This window comes from Mytilinidion resinicola, assembly GCF_010093595.1.
Source record: "Mytilinidion resinicola strain CBS 304.34 unplaced genomic scaffold BDZ99scaffold_16, whole genome shotgun sequence".
Lineage (NCBI taxonomy): Eukaryota > Fungi > Ascomycota > Dothideomycetes > Mytilinidiales > Mytilinidiaceae > Mytilinidion > Mytilinidion resinicola.
Genome location: NW_022985452.1, coordinates 776772 through 804287, shown reverse-complemented (window position 1 = coordinate 804287; position 27516 = coordinate 776772). Strand labels below are relative to the sequence as shown.

Genomic DNA, 27516 nt, shown 5'->3' with positions numbered 1-27516 from the left:
CCTTTCACGTGCGCCCTTTTCTTTGTGGCATCGAACTCAACTCACTGACTTTTCGTGGATGCAAGAAACAGAAATAGTACTGGCACAGCTGGGTTCATAAGGTTTTAGGAGACGAAGAAGATGCATGAGAGAGAAGCCCTGCAAAATCGGTGACTGCAGAACCCGCCTAATCCCCGCTTCTCAACACCACACTACCTAGAATATGCTAGTTATGGCGCCACCAAGCTAGGATCAGAGCAACCTTGGAACTCTCTTTTAAGGTTGAGTTTCAAATTGATGACCTCCCTTACCACATCACCATCCTCTAAGCTCCATCTATGCTCAGCATACCATCTCCCAGCCTCGTCGCTCGGAAGGATTCTCGGATCGAAAGCTGATTTTACCACATACCGGCGACGGACCGGGTGAGATGCGGGGAAATGCTACGACGATGTAACCAGGCACGGCTGCCACACCCGCCTATGGTGGACGGCACGCGAAATAGTCGACTTCCAAGACTCTTAATACCCCAGGAACCCTACCGAGTGGAGTTGTTTCGTCATAAGATCGGCTAGCGAATAGACTGCGGAGAGCTGCGGAGAGATGCAGGAACACGTAAGATGTTATATAACGGGGAAATCCCTATTTTCCTACATTCTGGTTTCATCAATTACATCAGTCAAAGCTGATCCGAAACCCAACGATGATATTCAGGCGGCATTTTTCATTTCTTGCGTTGGCGGTGAGAGCCTCTTCAAACGTCCTTCGGCCACGACAACTTGCCCTGGAGAATTGCCCAGGATATGCAGCATCTAATGTTGTCGACAAAGGCAGTCTTATTACTGCTGATTTGACCCTTGCGGGGCCGGCTTGCAACACCTATAGCGACGACTTGACCCACTTGAAGCTTGAAGTTGAGCTACAGACAGGTTTGTGATTCTACAGTCCTGGGACATAGGTTTGGGCACTCTTTCTTGCTACTGCGTGGGGTACACGTACAAGAATTTCAAAACTACAAACACCATGTAAAAGTCGATGCAGTGAAAATTAGACTACCTTTTGCCTGGCCGGCTGCATGCTAGCTGGACTGCTCCTTCACGGTGGTGTCGACCGAGCAGGAGTGGGACCCGTGTAGTGGTATTTTCGTGTGCCCAAACTCATGACCCAGTACTGTAATTGGATTCACAACCCGAAGCTGACTTCTCCCAGAAACCCGACTCCACGTGAAGATATACGATGTGGCAAGCAATGTGTATCAAGTTCCCGAGACCGTCTTTCCACGTCCTTCTAGCGCCGCGTGCAACGCTGCGGATTCCGATTTGCAGTTCTCGTTTACGGAGAAGCCTTTCTCGTTTTCCGTCGTTCGAAACTCCACCAATGAGACGCTATTTGACACCTCGGGTACCCCAATTGTCTTCGAGTCTCAGTATCTACGTCTTCGCACAAAGCTACCTAGTTCGCCTCACTTATATGGCCTCGGGGAGCACACCGATTATTTCCAACTTAGCACCACGAACTACACCCGGACCTTGTGGAGCCGTGATGCTTACGGAACGCCCAATGGAACCAATCTGTACGGAAATCACCCCGTGTATTTCGACCACCGGGGTGGCTCTGGTACTCATGGCGTCTTTTTGCTTAATTCGAACGGCATGGATATCAAAATTAACGACACCGAAGGCCAATACCTAGAATACAACACCCTTGGTGGAGTGATTGACCTTTACTTCCTAGCTGGTCCATCGCCAAAGGACGTCAGCAAGCAGTACTCCGAGGTCGTTGGCCGTCCAGTGATGATGCCATACTGGGGTTTCGGTTTTCATCAATGCAAGTACGGCTACCGAGATGTTTACGAGGTGGCAGAAGTTGTTGCCAATTACTCGCTAGCCGAAATACCACTTGAGACGATGTGGACGGATATTGATTACATGCAACTTCGTAAAGTCTTCACCGTAGACCCGGAACGGTTTCCTCTCGAGAAGGTTCGGGAACTTGTAACATATCTTCATGATCACCAGCAACACTATATCGTCATGGTTGACCCTGCTGTAGCGTACCAAGATTACCCCGGCTTCAACAATGGAGCGGACCTAGACATCTTCCTTAAAACAGACAATGGATCAATCTACAAGGGAGTGGTATGGCCTGGGGTTGCAGCATTCCCGGATTGGTTCCACCCTAATACCCAAAATTACTGGAATAATGAGTTCTTATCATTCTTCAGCACAGAGACCGGTGTCGATATTGATGCGCTGTGGATCGATATGAACGAAGCATCAAACTTCTGCCCGTATCCTTGTTCGGATCCAGAAGGATACGCCGTTGAAGCTGGAGACCCTCCCAAGCCTCCACCAGCCCGAAACAGCTCTGGTAGAGTGATTCCTGGATTCCCAGCCGACTTCCAACCTTCGGGATCTATCTCTAGACGATCGACCGACCGCCGATCGGACGGGGACATGCTGGGACTGCCAGGTAGGAATCTCACAGATCCACCCTACACGATCAAGAATGCAGCAGGTTCTATAAGCAATCTCACACTTTTCACTAATCTGGTCAACTACGGCGGAACTGTCCAGTACGACACTCATAACTTATACGGGACATTGATGTCCTCGGCCAGCAGAGAAGCTATGTTAGCTCGCCGCCCGGAGCGTCGGCCGATGATTATCACGCGAAGCACGGTATGTACAGCTTCCATGCACGCGAGGCATAGAAAAGTTAGCCCTCTTATCCCGAACAAGCCGAGTTGGGTGTGTACGAATGTATGCCACTGCTTGGTGTGCTTCAATGCATTTTCAGACACTTCTACGTCATGGAAACTCTTCGCCTCGGGCTTTTTGAAAAGTCATTGAAGCACTCTAAACAGTGGCAGACGGCCTTACACATGGTGCAGCGTGCTTGATGATTTTGCTTTTTCTTTTTCTACGCCCTGCATGCCTTGCTCGATGCACAATCATGCTGACTATTCCAGTTTGCTGGTGCTGGCACTAAGGTCGGTCACTGGTTAGGAGACAACCTAAGTGATTGGGACCACTATCGCTACTTAATAGCCGAGATCCTCGAATTTGCTGCGCTTTTCCAGATACCAATGGTGGGTGCCGATACTTGCGGATTCGGTGGGAACACTACCACCACTCTCTGCTCACGATGGGCTATGCTTGCTGCATTCAGCCCCTTCTACCGGAACCACGACGGCGACACCTCCATCCCGCAGGAGTACTACCGCTGGCCTGAAGTCGCGGAAGCAGCCAAGATCGCCATCGATGTCCGCTACCGCCTCCTCGACTACATTTACACAGCCTTCTACCGCCAGTCTACCTCTGGCGACCCACTCTTAAACCCGCTATTCTTCATGTACCCAGAAGACGCCAACACCTTCCCTATTCAGTACCAGTACTTCTACGGAGATTCCATCCTCATCTCACCCGTAACCGAGGAGAACGCCACCAACGTGGATATTTATCTCCCGAACGACCTCTTCTACGACTTCTGGACCGGCGAGAAAGTCCAGGGCAATGGGTCATGGGTGACGCTCGACGACGTGCCCTTCACCTCCATCCCGCTGCACGTGAAAGGCGGCTCGATAATCCCACTTCGAGCTAGCAGCGCGAATACGACGACGGAGCTTAGAAAGAAGGATTTCGTGCTGTGGATTGCGCCGAATGCCACTAGCCAGGCGGTGGGAGAACTGTATCTAGATGAGGGCGATGCGATCGAGCAGCCGAATACGTCGCATATCAGCTTCAGTTACGACAACGGGCTGTTCAAAATGACGGGAAGCTACGGGTATAACACTACTTCCGTGATCAGTGGGGTGTTGGTGTTGGGTGCGAGCAAGCCCGCGGGTGAGAATGCGACAGTGCAGTTTGACGCGAGTAAGGGGAGCTTGAGTTTGAAGGCAACCGTGCCGCTTTTAGAGGACTTTACAGCAGATTTGAGCTCGTAGATGGAGGGTCGATATTATGAGACATGAAATAAAAGTTTTTCATCTTGTAGCAATTAGCAGCCTTCAAGGTCTGAGAGCCGTAGGTCCGATTTCGTGTCTGCAGAATTCGCATGCTCATCTCTTGCATAATTATCCACGTCCAATGACCTTAAAAGTCTCACCAACTGCCACATAGTTCTATCTATTTCTCCTTTCCCTTTCTTGTATCTCTGACCACACAACTTTGGCGTTACGATGATCAACCCAAGCCTGAGGGCCAGAGAACTCAGCGTCCACCGGAGACCACAACCTCCGAATCTCGAATAAAATGGGAAGATGTGGGTGGCTAGGCCCCAATAGCGGACTACATCTGTCTAGATTTTTCTTTCTATGAAGCGGAGTAGATAGGCTTAGCTTTGGAAAGCCAATATAGAAGAGACGGTCTACAGAACGCACGGGCTTAGTGTTTGTCGTCGAGATTTAGGCCAGCCTGAAGCGGTACTTAAGTGTACCGGTACTCCCCGGGAAGCCTCCGGGCCGTCCCGTCAGTGAACCAAAGTAATGAGCACCACGGACTACAGCTACAGGACAACATTCTGAGCACACTTGATTTATACCATTTAAGGTGCCCTCGCCGATTATTACAACTTCAGATGAGATGTACTATGCTCGATAATGCGAATAGGCACAGATTCAAGTGTTACTGGTCAACCTATCCTGCCATCGAGCATATCAATCTGAATATGCCAAGACTTAAAACATCGGGAGAGAGATGTCAGTAACCATGGTTCGAACCTCTCCACGTCACGCTCAAGGTCATCTGACATCGGCACTTCTCTCAATACATATGCCAGAGTCTGTACCATGGAAGCATAACATCTTCATTCTTGGCTGCTTCTAGAAGGCTTCTTGATTGGATTAGAGGCAGAGCCTCAGCCCCGTAACCCATTCACTGTTTGGTAGATATGGCTATTCATGTTGTCGGATATCTTGGCCCAGGGTGCGATGAATGCGTCCGCCCATGGGCGGCGACCATGAAGAGAATCTACTTAAGCCCTGCGTTCCCTTCGAAATTTGACATATCAAACTTGATCATTCTTGAGAATCATACCGAAGTCAAAGCTAACACAGAAACTTCATGATCGCCATTCGGGGTCACCTTTACCACTCGATACTCAAGCCGAAGTAAGATCATCCACTGCTTCGACATGAATACCCTCTCCATCCTCCTGGTGATCCTCCAGTTCCTTGCTAGCATCAATTGGTAGGCCATCCCAAAGAACCAATCGAGCCAAGGATTTTTAACTCACCACTCACAGCACCCTAACCGCGCCATGGAATGATCTTGACAAAAGAGCAGCCAACGGCGGCGGCGGAAGTGGCGGAGGACACGCAGTAGGATATTCCGCGGGCCACGCAGGAAGAGGCGTTGCCATCACGGGCGCTGCAGCCCTTTTACTCTTCCATGGAACATCCGGAGGTCGTGTCAAGAGCACTCTAGACGATTGCAACGGCGACCCTTTCGCGGCCTACGTCTACTTTAAGGACCCGGCCGTGCCCGACACGATCCTCTGCATCAACACACCCTGGTACTACCGCTACAACCACGACCTCAGGGGAAAGGCGCTTCCTAACGCAGGATTTGTCGACGTGTCGATGGAGGTTTACATCCCGTATTGTGGCTGGCAGCATGTAGGCGGCGTTGGCAAAATAGGCGTTTGGCGCGGGGCGTATGGCTACCATAATGCTACGTTGAATGGGACGAAGGTGGATAAGCCGAGCGAGCAGACGCTGCGAAGGATTAGGAAGATGTTGGAGGAGACGTATCCTACTTCTGAGATTGCTATGATTTGCTTCTTTACTATCGGTGGGCCTGCTGCGTTTGTTACCTTTGTGATTCTCTGCTGCAGGCCTAGGAGGCGCCATTAGCGGCTCTGTTGGTGGAGATGGCCGAGCTGTTAAAGAAGATAATTTGAAGACTTTCGGGCATGGAGGTAATTGGGGATTGTGACAGGCTCGTAGAATTCTTCTACTAGCCGGGAGTAGTGACTCGGAGAGTCCGTTAGACATATCTCTGAAGAAGTATTTTCGATCTAAATTCTGGAAATACATTGAAACTTCTATCTTTAGATCTTCAGATTGAATCTTTGATCGAGCTTGTGAAATGGTTGACGGTGATTAATTATTTCGAACTCGTTGATTTTGTTGCGTTTGTTGAGGCCACCCCTACTAAATTCTCAACGCGACATGAAGATGAAAGTATTCGATCGCTTTTTCCCCGTGAGAAGTAATGTATTAAAGTCGATCCCTAATTGCATACACTACTGCCTTGCTATCCCCTAGCAATTGCCGACGTTGCCAAATTCCAATTACGTTTTGCATAATTGGGAAAAGCCGCTGCTCCACTGCCGTACTTGCGGATCGTCATTGAGCCTTTCTTCCCATCTTTTGCAGCTGCGTAGACGACGTTGGCGGTCGACTTTGCGCCGCTGACTACTATGAATTGGCGGCTAGCCGATTCTTCGAGTGCTTCGGATAGTCGAGATTCTTCGTGGATGAGCGTGACTTCGAATGTTGATCTAGCCGGGATATCTAACAAGTTGGTAATCGAGCTTTGCTTATTGGCGTCTATAACTTAGGGTGGGCAGCATTCCCTGGGGCTGTCTTCTCAATATAGTGATAGGCCATAAGTCTGTGCACGCTCGTTTGCTACTGCTAGGGGTACCTCCATGGGTTTCCATAAAACTGAAGTGCAGCGGAATCTGAGCTCCCTCTTAAGCTGCGTGGTTTAATAGTGACGGGGTCGCTCCTGACAGTGGTGTCTAGCTTCCAACAGTGATACCAAAGAAGTGGTACCCGTGTGCGCAGACTTATGGCCTAGTGCTGTAATGGTAGGTTGTCTGTCTTCCTCCTTGATCAAGCTGCTCACTCACACATCCTCCGCAAAGCGATGAATAGGGTCAGAGGCTCCATGAGTGTGGCCCGTGGTAAAATATCTTGAATGATTGACGACAGGGGGCGCCGGGAAGCGTCCGTGGTGGCTCTCGGAGGCCGAGAGACCCGCCGGCGACTTGTCAGAATAATTGGTTGTTCCTAACGGAGCCTGCGTCCAGAACTTATCGTATAAGCGTCCTGGAAATCCGGGTAAAGCAATGTGGATGTCATGTGGAAGATCCGAGATTTGCCGGTACTCCACGCGCCGCCGGCTTCTCCATCCACCTTGAGAACAACGACGTTGTGGTTAGGATGCATCTCGATGAGTACGGGCAGCCTGGATACCATAGATTAGGATAGAGGCCACATATCTGTATAAGGAAATACATGCCTGATCAAATGCCGATCAAATCTACCTCATGTTCCGCTGCCATGAAGTGGTGATGATCTATGACGATGGCACCAGAGTCCTCGATGAACACCGAGACAACGAGACAGTCTCCCTTTCCAACCTGAGAGTTTCTTGACTATTCCAGAAATGCCCCTGAATCCGCTGTCCCTTCCTGGCCGGTGCCTGTACCTTACTGACACATCGCTGGGCGGCCTTAAATGCTATCTTGCCCACGCGCGCAAGACAGTCACAAAGACCGATGGCAGCTGAGTCAGAAATCATTGGAGAGATGCAACAAGCACAGTTGAAAGATTGAGGATCCAGAATCGATGAAGATGAAGGAAAGATGGAAGAAGGAGGGATTGCAAATCATACTCTGCCGAGGATGGCAATAAAGGCTAAGATGGAGCTTGCCCCGAGCTTCTAGATATCCCTGCGAAACTCCCCCACCCCCACAATTCCCCACAATGACGCTGCAGCCGAGCGTTGTCATGCCTAGTAAGAGGGCGTAGAGGAGGAGGACGGATATATCACTGCTCCAGCTTCGCACTTGCTCGCTCGACACCACTGTAAGGAGTTCTCCAGCTAGCAGGTGTCAACTTCGTCAAAAGGTAGTCAAATATGCACTACGTCGAATTTTACATCGTCTTTGGAGTTTCGAAAAAGCTCAAGGAGTTGTAATTAAGAAGTGGCCAAACTTATGCCTCGGTGCTGTATAAGTGACGACAGGCGGAGTGAGCCCTTTCACATATTTATAGGTATCTAGTGGGTGGCGACAGAAGACGAAATAGAGAAAGCGGAATCTATGCGTATTGTGTTGCTGTGCCCTATTCCTACCGGTTCAATACCTCCCACGTGTAACACATCAAACAAAACCACTAACCACCTCCGCCAACTTCTGCGGGCTCTCAAACGCGTGCCAGTGCCCTGTGTTTTCTAGAACCTTGACCCCGGCGGACTTCTTTCCCAATTTCGACTTGTAGGCTCCGCAGACTTCCGCCGGACTCACCTTGTCCTCGTCACCCGTGATGATTAGAGTCTCGGCATCCACACTGGCAATGTCGAGTCCTTCAGTAGCACCAGCGAGTGCGGCACACGCTTTCGCGTACCCTTCCGGATCCTGCCCAAGCAGACTCATCCGCACAGCCGCCAGGCCAAGTGGGTTCGATGCCTTCGTGTATTCTGACGTTCCAGCGGTAGCGACAGCATCAACGACGGCAGTCATGCCTTCGGTGCGTGCGAGTGTGGCTCTCGCGTACGACCCCTTTGATGCAGCTTCCGGGAGAGGCGAAGGTGGAGGGCCGACGAGAACGAGCTTTTTCACGAGTCCGGGAATCGCGAGAACGAAGGATAGTGCGACGAGGCAGCCCATGCTGTGCGCTATGAGCGTAGCACCGGAACTAGCTGTGATCTTGGCGTGATCGAACACCCCGCGAACATCATTGGCGAAGGAAGAGATGGAGGGAGCGCTCAGGGGATGAGTGGGAGAGATGCCATGGCCTTCCAGGTCGAAGAGGTGACAGGAGTGCGTTTGGGACAAGGAGTGGAGGAGAGGTGTCCAGTATTCGTTCGTTCCGCCTAGACCGTGGACGAACACGATTGGAGGTTTAGATGCGTCGCCAACTTGGTGATAGTAGAGAGGCTTGTGGTTGATTGATGTCAGGCCGACATCTGAATTGAGAGATTTAGCGGCGTTGGTGTATGCGATGGAAGAGACTTGGGCGACCTGCTGAATGATGGGGTTCACAGACGCGTTCGCTGCGATTTTGTTGCTGAGAGTTCCCAATCCAGTCACAGAAATGGTGACTTCGTCACCAGGCTGGAGGAAAACTGGGGGCTTTTGGCCGAAACCAACACCAGCGGGCTTGATTGGAAACAGATTAGATTCTAGATAGCAGCTTATCCGGGAGTGGATCTTACTGTTCCGGTAGCTATGACATCTCCGGGTTGAAGTGTCTGTCCTTCGGAAAGCGTCTTGACGAGAGTGGGGATCGAAAAGATCAAATCGTTGGTAGTTGCGTCTTGCCGCTTGTTACCATTGACATGAGTTTGCACACGTAGGACTTCTGGTAGATGGCTCGCGGGAACAGCTATTGGGCCCTGGAATGTTATCAATACATGATCCACGTGGATATCAAGAGGAAACCCAAGTGAGTCTCACCATAGGGCAGAAAGTATCGGGGGATTTGCCAATATAGAATTGCTTGTGATCCCGTTGCCTCTCGCGAGCAGTAACATCATTGATGATGGTATAGCCCCAGACATGTTTCATCGCATCAGCCTCAGAAACGCGGAAGCCCGTCTTTCCAATGATGACGCCAATCTCGCCCTCGTAGTCCAACGTAGTGGTGAACTTTGGGTGGGGGTAGATGTCCTCTCCGTGAGCAATGATGGAAGTAGCTCGCTTGGTAAAAATTACGGGATGCGTAGGCTGGGCAGTCCTGTCCGAGCTATCGTATCCAGAGCTGTGGAACTCCAGAGCGTGTTCGGCGTAATTCTTACCCACAGCCAGCACGTCGCGTCCGTAGATTGGGGCGAGAAGCTTGACCGAAGAGAGCGGAATTGGCTCGCCAGCGGGTGCGATGCCCTTCTCCCCTACCTCAATGACTTCGTACAAGTTCGATATGGGTGTTCCAGACGCGAAAGAGAGTGGCTGGATGTTACCACTGGACTCATCGTAGTGACCGATTCTCGAGACGCCAGGAGCGCGCTCGAAGGCGATGTATTTCGTGTAACTTGGAGGTGCCATTTTGAAAGAAGAGGTTGAGAAGAATGATATTGGAGAGTAACGAGATTTACCTAGAGATGCGGGACGTGCAGGTGCTATATTAGGGCAGAAGCTGCGGGAAAAAACGCGTCGGGCAACTTTTAGAATACAAAGCTCATGCTTCACACGTCACAAGCTAGGGTTGAAAGCTCCCCACTACCTATGCGGGGCATTTCAGCGCGAAGATGGCAAGGTCATGTCTCCGCGTTTCCCGCGCAAGATGCCGTGAAGTGGCGGCTAGAACAGTGAATGGACAAGGAGCGGCGAAGGCGTCTCGTCAAGTCCGCTCTTCGCCGCCTTCTCCGCCTTCGGGCCGTCATCGAAAGCCACCCCAACGCCTCTCGCTCGCCATCTCCGCTCTCCACACTTCACCACCATCGACCTCGGAGCAGCTCCACGCGCCATCCAGGAAGCTGATGAAGCTCGTATGAGTCTGGATGGGGGAAATGAAGGTCAACGCTTCAATCGTGGGGCCTGGGGTAAAACCAGGCTTCTCCGCATTTACCCCTGGCTGACTACAAAGCCATCTCTTTGCGCTATCAAATTGACAGTTGCTGTGTAGCTTCCCGTCAGAGTCGTTCTTTCCATTAGAATTGTCCTCGAGCTTCAATCTAAAGGCTTTAAGAAGCGAAACTACTACTCGAAGCTTCGACAAGTCGTGGTACTTCATTCATCATTATGTCTTCCTCGACCAACGGCTACGATCATGCTACGAAAGCTGAGAACGCCCAAACAAGTGCAGCCGACCATGCTCATCTTGAACGGTTGCACACAGCAGGTGGCCATCCCAACGACCGCAGTCAGCCATCACTGCCAGTGGTCCATCGCAGCTTTGCCAACCCAGCACCACTCGGCCTCATATCCTTCGCAACCGACTTGTTCCTCATCTCCAGCTTCGGCCTACACGCCCGCGGCATCATGACACCGAACGTAATGATCTCGGTGCTCATCTTCTTTGGAGGGGTGTGTCAATTCATCGCTGGGATCATGGAGTTCGTGGCCGGCAACACGTTCGGTGCCACTGTGTTCTCTTCCTACGGCGCCTTCAACCTCTCTTACGGGATGATCTACCTGCCTGGATCTGGGATCATTGCAGCGTATACGGACGCAACAACTGGAGCAATAAGCCCGGAATTTGGCCAGTCCATCGCATTGTACCTCTGGGCGTGGTTCATTGTGACCATGATCTACACCGTTGCGGCGATGCGTTCCTCCTGGATCCTCTTCTTGGATTTGTTCTTTTTGGATATCGTTCTTCTCCTATTAGCGGCTGGATTCATGGTAAACAGCACGAACGTTCTTACCGCTGGATACGCAGTCGGGTACGTTGTTGTCTTCTTGAGTTGTAAGTTGCCATTATCCTCATTAGTAGCCATGATCTTGGCTAATATAGTCTCACAGACTGGGCCGGCTGTGCAGGACTTTGGGCAGGTGGAGTCACGCCTATCAATTTGCCAACTTTTGCTATGCACAAGGAGGAGTAAGGAGATTTGGACCATAAAAGTACCCCATCTGGCGTCAATTTTCGTCCAATTCACTTTCTAGGACTAATATATGTGGTGCATGTCTTCAGCTAGCTCTGTAAATTCATTGCCATTTTCTTCCTAGATATGTAAAACAGTCATCGTGCTGTTTATACTGCCCTTCATTTGCGCTAAAGCAAATACCTTCTTGCCCTCGGTCTCCTCAAAATAGCCTTTGCTCGACGATAGCAGGGCTCGTATCATGGCGTGCATAAACTCTAGAGAAGGCAAATGGCCCCTTGAACTGCTGTCAATATCGACCTCTCGCGGCTTCTTCGCCAATGTCAAGGATGGCCGAGCGCATCATCAAATCATCACGCAGGATGTCTCAATTTCTGCATTTCGAATTGCACCTAAGAAAGAACAGCTTCCAGGCACTCTGAATTTACTGACAGTGGTGCTCCTGAACACCATGAGGCCCACGGCCAAGAAACCACCTACTCAACATGCAAACTAGACCTACAGCATGCGCACCTAGATATTCATCTAAATTCATCCTATCATTACTTCATATCCACACATCTACCCTCCCTCATTTCCTTGCCCCCGTCCTCCCCCTCCCCCGTTCACCACTCCCATTCCTCATCCCACCCCCCACCCCCCACCCCCCACCCCCCAACCGCCTCAACCCGACAAACCTCACCGGTTCCTTAAACCGATTCTTCACCCCCTTCGTCCTCCCCACCCTCAACCGCCACCCCTCCCCCCCCTCCCCAAGCACATCTCGCCCGTGAAACCGCGCAAACTGCCAACTGCAGTCCTGCCCAACGAAGCTCTGCACAACCGCTTCACCCCCTGGGTGCGAGGAGATGTAAGTCGAGACGTCGTAGACGATTTCGTCGATGACCAGGAACTTTTGTGCCGGGGAGGAAGGAGTGGATGTGGATATCACTTCCTCCGCCGGAATGAACGGAAGTGCTGAATTCGGTGTTGCTGGATCCGCGAACAGTCGCCGACGCCGCGGCGACGATGTCTCTGGAGGTGTTTCTGGCGGTGTTGCGGGTGGGGTGTCGAGGGCGAGGAACTCGATGTGCGCGACGCCGTCTTCTTTGTCCAGAGAGCTCGAGAGGGAGGATGCGTGGATAGGAGTTGGGCTGGACGCGGTGATTTGCGATCCGGGTTTGTAGCCGCGGGTTTTTTGGAGCCAGCCCATGGCGGATGTGGATGTTCGAGAGTTTGCGGCGTGGCTTGGTTGGTAGAGGTTGGTTATGGTGGAATATTGGTACCTATGGGATGGTCTAGGATGGTCTAAAGTCCACCGGGTGAGGCATACACCCTCCTCATTTCGTGACTTCTTGCATCCGCACGTGCCGTGCTAGATGCTACAGATATTAGCGAAGCGTTAGACCGTCGCTAGTTACGATGGTCGATGCCGCAGCGTCGCCGCGGAGAAGGCGGCGAAGCGCGGCGTTCCACTGCTCACGCACACCGCGGAGTAGACCATCACGCTGCGGCTCTTCTCCATACTTCCCCGCATTTGGCCCCGGGAGGTCGGGTGCGGTGCGGCGGCGAATCAGAGGAGACAGGGCAGACGTAATGCAAGACGCCGTTGAGACTGGCGAGGGCGCAAGTGAAGTGTATATAGGACTATCCGTTTTTGATTTTGCTGTAGAAACTTGAAGAGTTGCTCTTGTCACTGCATTGCTACTGGCAATTCTTGAGATCCGGACAGTTGATATCGACTTCTTTGTTCTTCTGTCTACATTCAAGCACTCGTGGTTTCGAAAATGGCACCCGCTTGCACCGAAGCAGAGGCCCCGTCCTGGCCGAGCGTCTCCATGAAAGCGAAGCCATACGAGGGACCCCCGAGAAACATCAAACCTATCGAAGACCTGCATTTCGCGGAGAACCTTCAGCCAAAGCGGTACGAGATTCTCGGCACGCATCCCGAGTCTCGCGTTTTGTTCAGTGACGTGAATATCCTCGATTCTACGGGACGAGAGCCGTACAAGGGCGATGTTCTGATTGAGGGTAAGTAAGATGATTGATATAAGCCTGCAAATTGTGTATATGAATCAGTGCTGATGTACGACAGGTCAGCGCATCGTAGCAGTGGGCGATGTGCCCGATAAGGAGGCTCTGATGAAGAACTCGCGCGTCCGTGTCTTCCACGGCAAAGGTCGCACCTTGATGTCTGGACTAGGAGACGCTCATACGCATTTAACCTGGAACGGTGGAGATCTGGATCGCCTAGGCGACTTAGGGATTGAGGAGCACGTTCTTTTGACAATGCGGAGCGCGCAGTGCTATATTGATTCTGGCTATACCATGTGAGTTGCCTGCTGGTCCCCTCTCCTTGATGTGAAGTTAAAGATGAACGGCTGCTGAATGAAAAAAAGGTGCTACGGTGCGGCTTCAGCGAAGCCACGTCTAGATGTCGTCATCAGAGACGCCATCAATGCGGGTGATATTCCCGGTCCGCGCTCTCTGGCTAACGGGCAGGAGATGGCGAAGCCAGATGGCGAGTTAGTAGCTGGTATTACGGCGTATGCAGATGGGCCGCAGCAAATGCGGGAGGTCATCAAGGAGCATGTCGATTTGGGAGTTGACAACATCAAACTGAGTATGTCAGGGGAAGAGGTCAGTGACATCCGAAAGAAAAGCGGGCATGTTTGCCGTACTGAGAGTAGTAACTTTCTAGATTACAGAAACGAGGTCGGCCCAAGACTGTTATTTCACGGACGAGGAAACCGCCGCATGCGTTGACGAGGCTCATAAACATGGCAAGAGACTTTGTGCACATGCTCGAGCTAGGGACAGCGTGACGCAATGCGTTAAGCATGGCGTAGGTAAGAACGTTCCTTTGATGATCTCGAGGCTAATAGGGTCTTTTAGGTCGACGTTATTTACCACGCGTCGTGGATAGACGATGAAGGTAATGTCTTCAAGCCGTACAGTTCTTCGTCAGCTGCTGACGGTAGCAGGAATGAACGGGCTCGAGAAGGTGAAGACAAAGCACATTATAGCACCAGCAATCAATTGGTTGATTGGAACGCTGTACGACGCAGAGGCCTTTGGGTACCCCCAAGCACAGGCCGAAAAGGTTGGCTACAAGCGAGAGCTGGATGTCGCAATTGCAGGATTGCGAGAGATGCATCGGAGAGGAATCGTGATACTTCCAGGAGGGTAAGTCGAGACCAATCAGTCTTTTCTGTTTGGTGCGTTGACAATTTTCAGTGACTACGGTTTCGCGTGGACACCTCATGGAACGTACGCTCGGGACTTGGACCATTTCGTCAAGCTTATCGGTATGACGCCACATGAAGCTATCATCTCCGCAACAGCCGGCGTAGCTGCACTTTTCATGCAAAAGAACGAGCTTGGCAAGATCCAGCCCGGCTTCTACGCGGATTGCGTGCTCGTCGATGGCAACCCGCTGGAGGACATAACCATTCTGCAAGATCACGATAAGTTGAACGTGATCATGATCAACGGCCGGGTCCACAAAGCTGGTCGAAAGGAGTATGTTGCACCACCGGTAGCGGGACAAGATGCTAACCAGCACAACATTGTGCCGGACATGGAGTTTCCGGAGGTGAAGAAAGCGATGCAGAAAGCCTATTAAAAGCAAAAAATTCTTTCCTTTGGTGCCACTTAATACTGGCGTTCAGCTTGCAGGCTGCGAGAATTTGGATCAGCGCAGTGAATAGCAATGTACGCCATGGAGTTTGTAACAAGTATTTATTCCTTAATATGCTTTTGAACCTTTCATGTAACAATAGCTGGTTGAAAATTGTTGCTGTCGAGAAGAAAGTCCCACTCTCCCCAAGGCATTGCGGACGGGCTTAACCACTGTTGAGGTTGGAGTCGAGCGATGAGATCCTGCATGCCGGGGATGCTTGTAATATCGAAGGACTCTGTGGTGCTGTGGTTATCACTGCGTACCTCGCTGTTACGCTCTGGTCGTATGTATGCTCTGCTGAGTTTATTAGAGTCTCTTTTCGCGCATGAATATCGAGAATACAGTGCTAGGTCATAAGTCTGAGTACGCGGAATTATCACTGCTTGGCTCCAATCTTGCTCACTGGACACCACTGTGGGGAGCAGCCTGGCTAGTAAGCAGCCAATAAGTCAAGAGGCAGTCTGATTTGCACTATTTGAAACTTGACATCGCTCCAAGGGCTCTGAAATCCCATGGGGGCACCTCTAAGCAGTGGTAAACGCGTATGCGCAGACTTATGACCTGTCACTGTACGAGGTAACGATGATGTGAGAAATCTAGCGGCTGCACTTACAAGAGCTGTTGAAGAAGTGGTGCCGCTTTCGCGCACATCCTGCTTTCCGCTGCCATTCTTTGAAACGTTTGCAAAGAACTCGTAAGCTCCAACTCAATTTGAGGATCGTGGGGCCCCGCTGCGAGAGCCAAAATGAGAACGGCAGCAGCATGAAAGGCATGAAAACTGCCGAGACCGCGGTTATACCATGCAAAAGGCTTGTATTGAGGCGTCTCGAATAGTGTGCGATGGATCCCGAGAAGGCCGCGGGCGCTTTCGATACACCGTTTCCGAGAATGGAGCCTCTGATCCGCCGAATACCCGTATGCAGTGTCCATGAGCGCGGGCCGGTGTAAAAGAAGCATAACTTGGTGCGCGTAGCCGTATAGTATGTTCAGATGCACGGTGTGATACACCGGCACCTCGCCAAAATTTGTGTCGGATAGATAGCGCGCATTCCATTCGTCCTGTTCACCGAATATTTCGTTCTCAAGCTCGAGCAACCATTCGTAAGGTGGGACATTGGGACCGAAGATCTTCTCACAGATCTTTGAGCATAAAGAGTACATGCGGAATTTGAACAGCATATAGGTCATCTTTGTTGGTGTTTTAGATGAGGTCGCCATCGACATCGTAGCGAGGTCGTCGTCGTCGACATCTGCGGGAAGTTTGACTTGGTGGTAGTTGGGGAGCTGATCGAATATTCCCATAGACGTGTTCTGTATGATATGAAGCATCATCAACCCTGCCCAGCACCGCCTCCGCTCTTCCGACTGTATTGGATCCAGTGCAAAACTTTCTGGATCCACGTGGCAACCTAATCCAATTGCGATGTTACGAGAGAGGCCGAGGAGTGCCCATGTATTTCCATGCGTGTGATTGATTCCGTAAATAATGAGTATTAATGTCTGAAGTGTAGTAACATTGTATCGCCAGAGATACTGATCGGCGTGAAGACATGCCATGGTATCTTTTCGGTATTGCGCCGACAGCATGTCCATATTATCAGAAGCCGTTGGTTGCCGTCCGAGGTCTCGAAGGATGTCATCTTCCTCATCTACGGCAGTCACTGCGATGCTCAAAATGACAAACAAAAGAGCCAGCCAGGAAAAGCTCATCGACTCGGGGTTCGTTTGAAATCGAGCATAGTCAGAATGGAAGGTTGGCTCATGCAAAATGTGGAAGAGAGAAGAAAAGACTTCGAAGAAGACGTCTTTCAACATATCGCATTGCCTTGCTGGTGGCAATCTTGCGACGAGGTCTTGAATGGTTAATCGAGACGACATGTCGAAAGGGAAGGATGTCTCTTCATCCGCAGGGTCATGGCCAAACGTAACCGCGGTTCCAGTCAGAGCAGATGCGTTCAGAAGAGAGTTCCACTGTGAAGCATACGGCCGATACCGAACATGTCCAGAATTTGATACATGAAGCATCCCTGACAGGTTCCTTGGCTGTGAAGTACTCAGAGGCAAGAGTATTGAGACGGCAGATGACTCGGCATAGGTCGACTGAGATAAAGTGTCATTCGTTGTTGGCGGTGTTGGAGCCAGAGCATCGCGAGAGAGAGAGTAGTCAGATTGAGACGCGTCGGATTGCCGTCGTAGTAGACTTTCCAGACTTTGGATACGTTCGAGAAGTTCATCATTGGTAACGGTGCTTGGAGGTTGTGCTGTCGCGTTTTGATCCAGAAGGTTTCGTCTCAGAAATACGCATTCCGAAGGAGATACTCCTCGGCGGGCACAGGTCTGGCATGGACCTTGAGCTAGGTTACGAATGCATCGTATCTTTCTCGATCGGCAAGGCTCGCAATTAATGGGCATACGACGATTTTTGGCAGGCGTCATACTTTCTGCTCTAGATATGGGTAAGGCTGTAAGAGATCATGGAGGTGTGGGGAAGAGGTAGGTTTTGAGGTCCTGTCCTTTGAGCTCGGGCCGATTGCAGTTCATTCGGCCACCCAAGCAAGGTGGCGCCTGGTGGCAAGCTGGGATCCCCGGATGAGAGGAAGTAGGCAATATTCCGATCTGCTCGGCTGACTTGCATTTGTTTGTGTTCAATCCAGGACCAAGGGCGAATCAAATTCGCCGTAAACAAAAAATAGAAACGCCTTGTATCCAACACCATCCTTGCGAACATGCCAACGCCATTGTCCAGTTTAGACGCCAACGGCAAGAAGTAGATCAGACTCTTCCTCTAAATCCGTACAATGTCCACCCTTGTTCTCTCCCACATCTTGTGCGCGACGCTTACCCCAGCTTCCTTTTCCTCATCGGTCAACGAAGCAGGGAGAATAGTTAGTCTTGCATACGTTCCGGCCGATCTCCGTTTCGAGAGAGTGCCGGGATTGACGACGAGAATAGTTTCGATGAACTGCGAAGATTTAGTAAACTGCATGTCGCGTGTGGTGATCTCGGGAAGAACGTACTTTGGCAAACGGACTCAAAACAGAAGGAGAGATAAAGATATCTGGCCTCACGTTCAACCACTCCCCGTGCTTCATGTAGCTCGTATCGACCATAGCTCCAAGAGGCAGGAATGGCGAAGGCATGCTGGCTTCCTCCTCGTCGTCTCTTTTGTTGATGAACTTCTCCCCACCAGGCAGTGCAGCTACCGGTGGCATGTTCTCCCGTCCAGTAGGGGGAAAGATGGGAAGGAAACTACGCTGTTCTATCACACTCCTTGCGCCACGCTCAAGAAGAGGGATAGCCTTTGCTTTCCCACCAACGCATTCCTCTCTGCGAAGCATGTCGAGAGTATCCACACTGCTCATAGCAACGACGAACTCATTGATTGTAAGGGTCATTGGGTTGGTGACGACATGGGCCTGACGTGGAAGGCCAAGTTCCTTCTTCGGAAGTTTGTCCTGCGGCCATGCTGCGTGGCGATGTACAGCGTCCCTAAGTGATGGAACAAGAATAATAGTACAGATAGGTAGCTGTGCTGAGAAAGCCTGCATAGGCTTGCTAATGTAATGCCGAAACACGTCCGTGATGGTGGCTTGATCAGGGTTTGTGGCTGATGCTGGGAGGTCGAAATCTCCGCTACGAACGAGAGGATGCTCGGCATCTAGAAATGGTCCTGTCAGTATTAAAGCGTCAGCGACGCTGGAAACAGCCGTGTCGAGGAGAGCCTGCAATGCGGAAAAGTCGAGAGCAGTGTCAGGTGTGAATGGGCCTGAAGCTGCTAGAATAGTGAGAGGACGGGGTGCGGATGGATCCGATGAAGGGGTGTCGAGATATCGGGCGTTGAGGGCTTCGAGGTCTTGAGGTTTCGTAGCAGCCTGTGGTAGTAACGGGAGGGATAAAATCTCGTTGACTGTGAAAAAGTCACCGGATGCGTTCGTTCCTCTCAGAGCTACTATCTGGCCAGGGAAGAAGTTATAGGCTTCGACAGCATCAACTCGAAGTGGTATGCGGTTGCCAGAACCCATACGACGAGAGGACTCAAGGACCAAAGATGCGTTGGTGAGTCGACCCCCGTAGGTGTCTGAGGCTATCCGCCCAACAGCAACAATCTCGCTGGTACTCTGAACTCCGGGATTGCCAAACGCAGAGTCTTCCAGCTTGTGATGGTCCTGCACGAGAACCTTGAACTCGTCAATTCGGTCGTCAAGGACCTCAGACGCCTCTGTGAGCTTCATGGCCATTGTCTTGTACGAGAACTTCTTCATGTCGGTGTTCGTTTTCAGCTTCAACCTCGAATCCATGGGGTGTTCCTCAGGGGCTTCTGCAAGCTCGATATGTCCATTCAGCTGCTCTTCAATCTTGCCGACGTCCTTGCGAGCGGAAAAGTCGTAGGTCTGCAGTCCATTTGCTTCTGAGCCAGAAAAGGGTGTCTGAGGTCCGCCGGGTGAGCTCATAGGATGGCTCTTGCCGACTTTGGACGATGGTGTTTCGAAGTTTGACTTTCTCTTCATGGTACTGCTATTGACGCCATTCATGCCATTGGGGAGCGGAGTGTTGGGGACTATACCATCAAGCCTGTAGCCGTTAGCGTTTGCAAAGCAGCTCGTAGTCGTGGCTATCCTCACATGCCAAACACGTCCGCGTTCTTCCCCCTAGTGCGGGGCGTGGCTCCAGGCCTCTTCCTATTGCTGTGCGCTTGAGCTTTACTACGGCTCTTGCGGTCGACATCGTCCTCGATATCCTTCTTGAAGTCCTTCGCTGTCTTCAAATCGAGCTTCATGTCTTCCCGGGTCATCTTGATGCAGTAGGACTCCCATTTGTAGTACAGCTCTTCCGGGTCGAGCGTGTAGAGGCCGAGCATCGACTGCAATTCGCCGAGAACTTCTGGTCGGAGGCCACCATCATGGTCGGCGAACTTGCCGAAGCGGGTTTCAAGTTCGGCGTCCATTGTTGCGGAATATGGCGATGCGTATTGTAGTGTTGAGTGATCCTGTTGATGAAGTTCGGAGGTACAACTCCCTGGTATCCCTTCACGCGTTGGGGTCGTTTGAGACGCGTCGACGCGCTTCGCATAAAGTGGCTGGCGCTCGGACGCAACAGGGTTCTTTAGCTAGCTGCATAAACCTTGTGAACGTTTTAATGTTCGTTGCATAACAGCTTCAGATGCTACAAAATTGATGCCAGCCTCGAGTTCCTGACCTGATCGATTGTCTCATTAGTTCGCATTAGCATACGGTCTTGCTGTTCCGTAAAACACCTCACATAGTTAGGTAGATTCATCCAAAGTGTGACGCCCCAGTCTTATCTCACCCCCGAGATCCGTCACCGCTTCTTGAAAGCTTCCAACGTCCCTCCGCCGAACTCGCAATTGATTCCAAGCATCGCAGAATGGCCATTCAAGTTGCAGATCCAGTAATTGCTCCTGCAGCGGAGCCTATAAACGAAAAAGCCCTCCTCAGCCCAGACACCACCAAGGCTGGCGATGCGTCCTCAGATAGACCCGCCAGTTCCATCGATTCAAAGTCCGTCGTAGAGCCTTCCGTACCAGCCGCCCCCGTTGGGCCTGCAAAGACACCACCTTCAAGCCCTCTACCGGGCTGCAAACCATCCCCGCGCCCTGAACTCACAGCCGAGGAGCAGATCAAGTACGATGAAGTCCTTGCTACCGTCGCCGCATGGACCGAGATCCCCAACACTTCAGCCAAGAACGCGCCTACTGCGCCAATTACAGAGAACGAGCAGCTTTGGCTGACGCGGGAATGCATCCTGCGATACCTTCGAGCCACGAAATGGCAGGTCCCCCATACCTCAAAACGGCTCCTCGAAACTATAGTCTGGCGACGCGAATACGGAGTCGAGGGCTTCACAGCCGAGTACATATCCCCAGAGAATGCTACCGGGAAGCAGGTCATCTACGGGTACGACAACGAGGGACGTGCGTGTCTGTATCTGAATCCAAACAAGCAGAACACCAAGCAGAGCGAGCGGCAGGTTCAGCATCTGGTGTACATGCTCGAGAGAGTGATTGAGCTCAATCCTCCAGGACAAGAGACTCTGGCGCTGCTGATCAACTTCAAAGAGAGCTCTGCCAGCAGCAACCCGAGCGTAGCAACAGGAAAGCAAGTCCTGAACATCTTGCAAAATCATTACCCAGAGAGGCTAGGGAGAGCGCTCATTTCCCACCGTGAGTACCACCTCGATCTCGCTTCTAGTTCTTGAATGCCCCTCTAGAACTTCTACAAACATGAACTAACACAAACAGTCCCCTGGTATGTCACCGCCTTCTTCAAACTCATCTCGCCTTTCATCGACCCCCTTACCAAGACCAAAATGAAATTCAACGAGCCGCTTACCGACCACGTTCCGGCCACGCAACTTATCAAGAACTCTGGTGGCGAGGTTGATTTCACCTACGACCACGACGTTTACTGGCCGGCACTCAATGCCATTTGCGACCAGAAGCGCAAGGAGTACAAGGAGCGGTGGGTGAGCGCGGGGAAGAAGATTGGCGAGAGCGAGGACTATCTGAAAGGAGGCGAGGGGAGTGCACCTATTACGGCTGTTGCCATTCCTGCTCCTGCTCCTGCTGAGGAGGTAAAGGCAGAGGAGCCAGTCAAGCCATAGAATTCTGCGGGACTGTTTAGCACGTCGCTCAGGTTTTAGGTCTACGTCGTATATTTTTCCTTGAGCTAGCTTGGGCGTTTCATTTAATACCACTTCATTTCTGGACCATAGATTCCGTCAGACTTTTAGGTACCAGTAGATATACGATAATAGATATGGTGATTGCAATAGCAATGAGTTTGAAATTTGCGCGCGCATCGCATTCTTCTCGTGTCTCTCTCTACTAATGGAGATCCGCCAGGTTGTAGTCCTCATGAGATTTCTATTCCCAATATCAACGCTCCAGGGCTCTCAGAAAGATCTGGGATCCAACAAAACGCAAAATGCTTTCACTGGCCGAAATCTTGGCGCGAGCTAACCCAAAGCACGCTAGCGCCCACTTTCAAAAAAAGGCGGACCTCGAATCTCTCATCCAAGCACCCAACCCACCACACGCTCTTCAATCGCAGGATATCCACCTCTTTGCGACCCTCCCACAAATCATCCAAAATGGCACCAGCAACAGTATGTACACCGCTTTGCTGTCCGCCGGTCTCCCCTTCATGGCGAGACCCGCATAGAACAGTAGGCTAAGTGTGCATCGCAGAAATCCGCCTCGAAGAAGGGAACGAAGGTCACCAAGAAGGTACGTACATTCCTCTGATACATTTCCGCTCTATGCCCTGGATACTTGACCCGAGAGGTTTTCAAAATGCGATTGAAATTGGGATTAAGGCTGACGATTTGCGTGTACCAGTTCATCATCAACGCCTCCCAACCGGCGAACGACAAGATCTTCGACGTCACCGCCTTCGAGAAGTTCCTCCACGACCGCATAAAGGTCGACGGCCGCACCGGCAACCTCGGCGACACGATCCAGATCTCGCAGCAGGGCGATGGCAAGATCGAGGTTATTGCGCACCAGGAGTTCTCCGGCCGCTACCTGAAGTATTTGTAGGTTGCCCCGCTCTATACCATATTCGCCTAGGACAATCGAGTTAGGATGGCAGCTGGGATCGGTGCTGATAATGAGTTGCAGGACGAAGAAGTTCCTCAAGAAGCAGCAGCTCCGTGACTGGCTCCGCGTCGTGTCGACCTCCAAGGGCGTCTACGAGCTCCGCTTCTTCAACGTCGTCAACGACGAGGCTGATGAGGATGAGGATTAGAGTGTCGGATCTATGGGGTGGGATGGGTAGAGAGTGAAGAGGGGAAAGGATCTCTTGGGTAGCGTAGTGCAAATATACTCTGCATGTATGCGCCCCCATCACCTTCATTGCGAAATTTGGAAAGCGTGAAACGGATGCAACAATGTAGCTGAATTGCGTGAAATTGCTCTTGATATTGTTCACAAATGTATGATACTCTCTGAAGTAATAGACAGCTTCGCCCTGCACTGTCTGGCTATGGTCATGAGCATAGCTCCATACATGCATCTTTTCGTCCTAAATGTGATGTGCTGCTCAATCTCAAGGTTTCCTATCGCAAAGACCAGGGGCTTCTATCAAAAGTATGTGTGGCCGGAAACATGGTATCCCGCGTTTTACCCTCCAATGTGCCAATGCGGCCAAATCGGTACCCACCAGTTTCGAGTCTAGGGTCCAGATGCAGAGCTATGAGCTACGTGATGAGGCAGTCGAACGAAGATGGGAGATGGTCGCTGGAGGTCGGAATCGCGGCCGTGGCCGTTGGAGAGCAGGCGACCCCGCCGACACCATCGATGGAGGAAGCTTGAATCGGCGTGCAGATGGAGACATTAGGCGGGCCTCGATGCATTGCGGAGATGCTCAACAGGTCCTAGAGATGATGTGAGATGGTCAGCCCTCGTTCTTTGATGGCAGCGGGTAATCGCAGTCGTTGATGGCCGATTGCTCTCACGGCGGGCATCAAGCCAGCAACCTTGGAATGGACGCTAAATGAGGATAGCGCAAGAGAGACCTAACACCTGGTGAGATGCTCTTGATGCCAATAATGCCATCAAGGTTACGGCGCGGCATCTAGATACGTGTCAACACTGCCCTAGGCTGCCGCCTCATCACGCAAATTTCCCACAGCCAGAGTGAGGACCAACTCCATCATCGCCATCAAGAAACACACGAAGCTCTTCTTCAATCACCCGCACAAGGCAGAGTCAATCAATGAAAAGTGATGCTCAAAAGAGCGGACCAGCAAAAATTACGCCAGTGAAGCCCCCGAAGGAGATTCATGACAGCCCGTCGCCGCGCTGTGCAATGCAGGACAGTCTGCCAGATGGACCGAATTCATGAGCTCAGCCATCCCAACAAGGTCTAGAAAAGAATTTGTTAGCTGTGATGGTCAAGCAAGGAGTGGTGGGAGAGGAGGCTTACAAGTATGCTGAGCGGAAAGGTTCAGAGGGCGAGGGAGACTAAGTACTTGATTTCTGCCAAGGCGCTAGATGACTCAGCGACGCTAGCCAATGACAGCTGGCAGTTGTGCACGTGATTACCTCACGCCTGAGACGAGGTCAGTTGACAGAGTGGAAGATGCCGCCTTGCTTTCGAGTGCCTGTGACGGAGAAGAAATTGGTTTGAATTCGTCCAACTTCTTGCTTGTTGGAGATATGCATGTAAATAGACTTGTATTTTCTGAGAAGCGAATAGGACTTGTCAGTCCGATATAGAGCATTTGCACACTTAGAAAGGACGATGATCCGTCGGATGTATGTATCAGACACCAAGTCCTTCTTGAGCTTTGATCTTTCACACATACTGTCCTTCAGGCTATTAGGGTACTTCAATGCTTCACTTCGTGATGTCATTGCCAGAGCGTGCAAATCGGGACACGTTCCTCAACTATCACACCTAGCAATGTGGCAGTAATGAGAAGGCAGAAGCTCCCCGAACGTCAATGAAAGTCCAAAAGCGCAGATAATACTTCAAAGGAACGTCAATCGGCTACGACTTCTCATTCGATGTTAGCGTCACCGAGCATTATCGCCTATCTGCATCGTGGGTGTCCCTGTGTTTGCAGCTCCACAGCTTTCCCCCACACGACATGCCTTGCAGCTTTCCTGCTTCAGTAGCTGCAGCTGGTCCTCTCCCCGACCTCCTTATGCCTCCATGAAGCCCGCCTCCGCTCTTTCATCCAAGTCAAACATCGAAACCTCGAGCACGATCGGTCTCAGCCTCCAACATGGCGATCACGGTGAACAGAATCACGGAAGCCGACATCGACGGCGCCATCGACACAATCCAGCAAGCCTTCGCTGAGGACCCCTACAACAAGTGGGTCTATCCAGACCGCTCAAAGGTAGAAATCCATCTTTTATACGTCCAGGATCTCCGCTAATCTCTTCCAGTTCTCGCCAACACGAAACCGCGTCTCCCTCGGTCTCCGCTGCCGCTGGGGCGTCAAGCATGGTCTCTTCTACGTAGCCCGCGACCCTGCCGAACCGGAGAGGATCCTCGGTACCGCTATGTGGCTTGCTCCACATCCCCCCTCCCAGCCTCAATCCTGGTCCGAATACTTCAGCAGCTGGCAGCTGTGGTTCGCGCAGATCCGGATGAATCTCTGGTACGGGCGTGGAGGGCTCTCGACCGCTCGGTATTGGATCTGGAAGGAGCAGCAGGCCAAGGCCCAGGACGTACTGTGGACAAGCGACAAGGGATACTACTTCTGCAACATTGTGACGGTATTGCCAGAGGCGCAGGGCAGGGGAGTTGGGAGGGCGCTCATGGAGGTAGTGCTGCAGCAGGCCGACGAAGAAGGGGTCTGGTGCTACCTGGAGAGCAGTCGGGATGTGCCAAACGTGGCCATCTACGAGAGGTTCGGCTTCAAGCTGGTCAAGGAGATGGATTGTCAGGAGGGAGAGGACAAGAATGCTAAGATCACTCTGTATTGCATGATGAGGGAGCCACAAACGCCGGCTGCATGATTGAAGCAGCGCTGCAATCATTGATAGGAGTTCCAGTTTCAAATGACCTTGAACGATTGCTAGGCGCTTTCTCTCCCGTCACCCAGGGCACTTCGGTGAGAGCCTCGGACTTTCTGCTGGTACATCAGATAAGGCATCATAAAATATCTCACTTTCTCATTAGAATGGAAGGCAAATGCTAGCCCGTTCTCTCTTCCCTTTCCACAATTTGTTGGTCTCTAGGCCTTGCAAATTCGCTCGGACCCTTCTTTCCCGTTCGCAACCCTCACCTTCTCTCACACTCCCAAGTACACGGGGCAGCTTCCGTCAATATGAGTATTTTCTATCACATGCTACACACATTTGCAGTGGACCTGCTGATAGTGGGCGTCGCCGGTATCGGAGCTGCCCTAGCGTACTCTTGATCTGGGCAGTAGCAATTGTCAACAGGCTTTTGCTCGGCCCATGTACATTGGCTTACCACTGTCATGGCTGCCTCGACATGGTGTCAACGCCATGAACGAGATAGAAATCCATCCTTTTGAGCCCTCGGTAGACTCGTTGAGTCACGTCAGACGGCGGCGAGTGCAAGCTTCATCGCGAAGGAATTGGAGGAGGGCCTGGCGAGACACACATGGCTGCTTCCTCGCCGGCCGATTTGTGCCCGTCTTCTCACTATTTCTCTAGCAGGGCCTTCCACGAGTGCCATCCAAGTGAGGAGCTGCCACCCGGGAGGAAAGCGGCGAACGGAGCCGGCTGCAACTATTTAAGCTGCCATCTTCCCTCTTCCTCCATCCATCCATCAACAATCCCCCAACTTCCATCAATCATCCATCAGTCACCCATCATCCATCGTCCATCGTCCATCGTCCATCGGTCCATTCATCGATTCATCGTCCATCGATCGTCTATTGCATCTCGTTACTCCATCTACTCCATCTCGTTTCCCCATCGCCATCCTAGCCCCACCATGAAGACCACCTACATCCTCCTCGCCTTGACCTCTGCCGCAATCACCATGGCCGCCAAAAAAGGGGATGATCTAAACGTCAAAGCCATCAGGGCTTGGGTTGCTCTCAGGGAAGTCGCAGATGCCCCTGGTGGCGACGAACTCCGGACTCTACGGCAGGCGGCGGAAGTGAAGGACAGATTGTTCCATGCGCATCAGAAGATCTCTTCCATTTTCACCTATCACGAGTCCCTCAACTATCACAAAAGCATAGTGGAATCCGCGCTTGAGGCCATCGCGGATTTCGCGTGTGATGCCGGGATGAACGGTGACGAGGCCATCAAGAACGAGTTCAAGACAGTCAAGCGAATCAGTTCTTTGGGAGGCCTCCCGGCATCCATTTTTTCTCTTGTACATTGTGAGCCTAAAGGGGTATGTCACATGCGCAATCATACTGTACTGCCAGAGTTCAGGCTAACTTTTACATTTACAGGATGGGCCCCCCTGCCTGGAAGGAGCCGACCTAACCTATTATTGCGCCCATCAGGAGGCTGGCAAACAATGCTGTCGATACCCCTGTGACAAGATCTTCCACTCGTTCACACCGCTGGACCTGCCCGTGGAGCACGATGAAATCTGAGCTGTCATTTCAAACCACCGGCCTCCACACATCGTCAGAGGGATAGAAGGAGTTGAGCTAAATTGAGTTGGCATGCTTTTGTAGCCGGAATAGCTTCTCTTTTTCCAATGACATTTCTTTTTTTGCTTTGACTACTCTGATTTGCAATGCTGTGTCATTTGCTTGTGTGCATGTCTTTGCCGCTGTCTGTGGTCCTCCAACGGACTTTCGGAACTCGCGACGCGATGTCAAGTTCGGCAGGGCCTGATTCGGACCTTCTTCTAAACGCTCGATGGGCCTCTTTTGCCATCGCCTGAGGTGGCTCGACGAGCTTTC

General features: G+C 51.6%; 12 protein-coding genes across 12 annotated transcripts; 8 read left to right on the top strand and 4 right to left on the bottom strand.

Annotated features, from left to right (window-relative positions):
- Positions 1-682: 682 nt before the first annotated feature.
- BDZ99DRAFT_394650 (uncharacterized protein) lies at positions 683-3925 on the top strand (the record flags this gene model as incomplete). The annotated part of the gene is made up of 3 exons (XM_033715910.1): positions 683-908; positions 1189-2660; positions 2951-3925. The coding sequence occupies 3 exons, from the start codon at positions 683-685 to the stop codon at positions 3923-3925; spliced, it is 2673 nt and encodes an 890-aa protein (XP_033573393.1).
- Positions 3926-5112: 1187 nt separating this feature from the next.
- Positions 5113-5930, top strand: BDZ99DRAFT_573941 (uncharacterized protein; the record flags this gene model as incomplete). The annotated part of the gene is made up of 2 exons (XM_033728332.1): positions 5113-5168; positions 5224-5930. The coding sequence occupies 2 exons, from the start codon at positions 5113-5115 to the stop codon at positions 5831-5833; spliced, it is 666 nt and encodes a 221-aa protein (XP_033573392.1). The 3' UTR covers positions 5834-5930.
- A 1953-nt stretch (positions 5931-7883) lies between these two features.
- On the bottom strand, positions 7884-9978 carry BDZ99DRAFT_449168 (uncharacterized protein; the record flags this gene model as incomplete). Its single annotated transcript, XM_033718101.1, has 3 exons — positions 7884-9093; positions 9150-9329; positions 9391-9978. The coding sequence occupies 3 exons, from the start codon at positions 9976-9978 to the stop codon at positions 8095-8097; spliced, it is 1767 nt and encodes a 588-aa protein (XP_033573391.1). The 3' UTR covers positions 7884-8094.
- A 392-nt stretch (positions 9979-10370) lies between these two features.
- BDZ99DRAFT_510732 (uncharacterized protein) lies at positions 10371-11606 on the top strand. Its single transcript, XM_033724488.1, has 2 exons — positions 10371-11341; positions 11398-11606. The coding sequence occupies exons 1-2, from the start codon at positions 10675-10677 to the stop codon at positions 11478-11480; spliced, it is 750 nt and encodes a 249-aa protein (XP_033573390.1). The 5' UTR covers positions 10371-10674; the 3' UTR covers positions 11481-11606.
- Positions 11607-12120: 514 nt separating this feature from the next.
- On the bottom strand, positions 12121-12486 carry BDZ99DRAFT_342184 (uncharacterized protein; the record flags this gene model as incomplete). The annotated part of the gene is made up of 1 exon (XM_033714387.1): positions 12121-12486. A coding segment is annotated over one exon (366 nt), but the record flags the coding sequence as incomplete, so codon positions are not given.
- A 638-nt stretch (positions 12487-13124) lies between these two features.
- On the top strand, positions 13125-15372 carry BDZ99DRAFT_422833 (isoaspartyl dipeptidase-like protein). Its single transcript, XM_033717007.1, has 7 exons — positions 13125-13490; positions 13555-13789; positions 13859-14099; positions 14161-14304; positions 14355-14394; positions 14441-14645; positions 14697-15372. Exons 1-7 carry the CDS (start codon positions 13247-13249, stop codon positions 15082-15084), a joined length of 1497 nt encoding a protein of 498 aa, XP_033573388.1. The 5' UTR covers positions 13125-13246; the 3' UTR covers positions 15085-15372.
- BDZ99DRAFT_394425 (uncharacterized protein) lies at positions 15228-17577 on the bottom strand (the record flags this gene model as incomplete). The annotated part of the gene is made up of 2 exons (XM_033715892.1): positions 15228-15435; positions 15755-17577. 2 exons carry the CDS (start codon positions 17575-17577, stop codon positions 15228-15230), a joined length of 2031 nt encoding a protein of 676 aa, XP_033573387.1.
- Positions 17578-17582: 5 nt separating this feature from the next.
- On the bottom strand, positions 17583-20160 carry BDZ99DRAFT_422829 (DNA polymerase alpha, subunit B). The gene is made up of 3 exons (XM_033717006.1): positions 19764-20160; positions 18159-19713; positions 17583-18103 (listed from the first exon to the last, which is right to left on the bottom strand). The coding sequence occupies exons 1-3, from the start codon at positions 20084-20086 to the stop codon at positions 17927-17929; spliced, it is 2055 nt and encodes a 684-aa protein (XP_033573386.1). The 5' UTR covers positions 20087-20160; the 3' UTR covers positions 17583-17926.
- A 216-nt stretch (positions 20161-20376) lies between these two features.
- BDZ99DRAFT_465997 (CRAL/TRIO domain-containing protein) lies at positions 20377-21934 on the top strand. Its single transcript, XM_033720673.1, has 3 exons — positions 20377-20423; positions 20526-21322; positions 21401-21934. Exons 2-3 carry the CDS (start codon positions 20527-20529, stop codon positions 21760-21762), a joined length of 1158 nt encoding a protein of 385 aa, XP_033573385.1. The 5' UTR covers positions 20377-20423; position 20526; the 3' UTR covers positions 21763-21934.
- A 293-nt stretch (positions 21935-22227) lies between these two features.
- Positions 22228-23145, top strand: BDZ99DRAFT_465996 (ribosomal protein L22e). The gene is made up of 4 exons (XM_033720672.1): positions 22228-22266; positions 22349-22387; positions 22499-22695; positions 22781-23145. Exons 1-4 carry the CDS (start codon positions 22252-22254, stop codon positions 22905-22907), a joined length of 378 nt encoding a protein of 125 aa, XP_033573384.1. The 5' UTR covers positions 22228-22251; the 3' UTR covers positions 22908-23145.
- Positions 23146-24891: 1746 nt separating this feature from the next.
- Positions 24892-25633, top strand: BDZ99DRAFT_479673 (acetyltransferas-like protein; the record flags this gene model as incomplete). Its single annotated transcript, XM_033722272.1, has 2 exons — positions 24892-25008; positions 25058-25633. The coding sequence occupies 2 exons, from the start codon at positions 24892-24894 to the stop codon at positions 25631-25633; spliced, it is 693 nt and encodes a 230-aa protein (XP_033573383.1).
- A 689-nt stretch (positions 25634-26322) lies between these two features.
- On the top strand, positions 26323-27396 carry BDZ99DRAFT_465993 (uncharacterized protein). The gene is made up of 2 exons (XM_033720671.1): positions 26323-26993; positions 27055-27396. The coding sequence occupies exons 1-2, from the start codon at positions 26583-26585 to the stop codon at positions 27199-27201; spliced, it is 558 nt and encodes a 185-aa protein (XP_033573382.1). The 5' UTR covers positions 26323-26582; the 3' UTR covers positions 27202-27396.
- The last annotated feature ends 120 nt before the right edge of the window (positions 27397-27516 follow it).

What these genes read in the sequence shown, in the direction of transcription:
- BDZ99DRAFT_510732 (XM_033724488.1), top strand. Translation starts at nt 10,675, where the DNA reads ATGTCTTCCTCGACCAACGGCTACGATCATGCTACGAAAGCTGAGAAC. An exon ending in CGTTGTTGTCTTCTTGAGTT is followed by an intron (nt 11,342 to 11,397) that starts GTAAGTTGCCAT and finishes ATAGTCTCACAG; the next exon opens with ACTGGGCCGGCTGTGCAGGA.
- BDZ99DRAFT_422833 (XM_033717007.1), top strand. Translation starts at nt 13,247, where the DNA reads ATGGCACCCGCTTGCACCGAAGCAGAGGCCCCGTCCTGGCCGAGCGTC. An exon ending in ATTGATTCTGGCTATACCAT is followed by an intron (nt 13,790 to 13,858) that starts GTGAGTTGCCTG and finishes AATGAAAAAAAG; the next exon opens with GTGCTACGGTGCGGCTTCAG. An exon ending in TGAGTATGTCAGGGGAAGAG is followed by an intron (nt 14,100 to 14,160) that starts GTCAGTGACATC and finishes GTAACTTTCTAG; the next exon opens with ATTACAGAAACGAGGTCGGC.
- BDZ99DRAFT_422829 (XM_033717006.1), bottom strand. Translation starts at nt 20,086, where the DNA reads ATGGACGCCGAACTTGAAACCCGCTTCGGCAAGTTCGCCGACCATGAT. An exon ending in AACGCGGACGTGTTTGGCAT is followed by an intron (nt 19,714 to 19,763) that starts GTGAGGATAGCC and finishes TAACGGCTACAG; the next exon opens with GCTTGATGGTATAGTCCCCA. An exon ending in TTTTGAGTCCGTTTGCCAAA is followed by an intron (nt 18,104 to 18,158) that starts GTACGTTCTTCC and finishes AAATCTTCGCAG; the next exon opens with TTCATCGAAACTATTCTCGT.
- BDZ99DRAFT_465997 (XM_033720673.1), top strand. Translation starts at nt 20,527, where the DNA reads ATGGCCATTCAAGTTGCAGATCCAGTAATTGCTCCTGCAGCGGAGCCT. An exon ending in GAGAGCGCTCATTTCCCACC is followed by an intron (nt 21,323 to 21,400) that starts GTGAGTACCACC and finishes TAACACAAACAG; the next exon opens with TCCCCTGGTATGTCACCGCC.
- BDZ99DRAFT_465996 (XM_033720672.1), top strand. An exon ending in GAACGAAGGTCACCAAGAAG is followed by an intron (nt 22,388 to 22,498) that starts GTACGTACATTC and finishes TGCGTGTACCAG; the next exon opens with TTCATCATCAACGCCTCCCA. An exon ending in GGCCGCTACCTGAAGTATTT is followed by an intron (nt 22,696 to 22,780) that starts GTAGGTTGCCCC and finishes AATGAGTTGCAG; the next exon opens with GACGAAGAAGTTCCTCAAGA.
- BDZ99DRAFT_465993 (XM_033720671.1), top strand. Translation starts at nt 26,583, where the DNA reads ATGAAGACCACCTACATCCTCCTCGCCTTGACCTCTGCCGCAATCACC. An exon ending in TACATTGTGAGCCTAAAGGG is followed by an intron (nt 26,994 to 27,054) that starts GTATGTCACATG and finishes TTACATTTACAG; the next exon opens with GATGGGCCCCCCTGCCTGGA.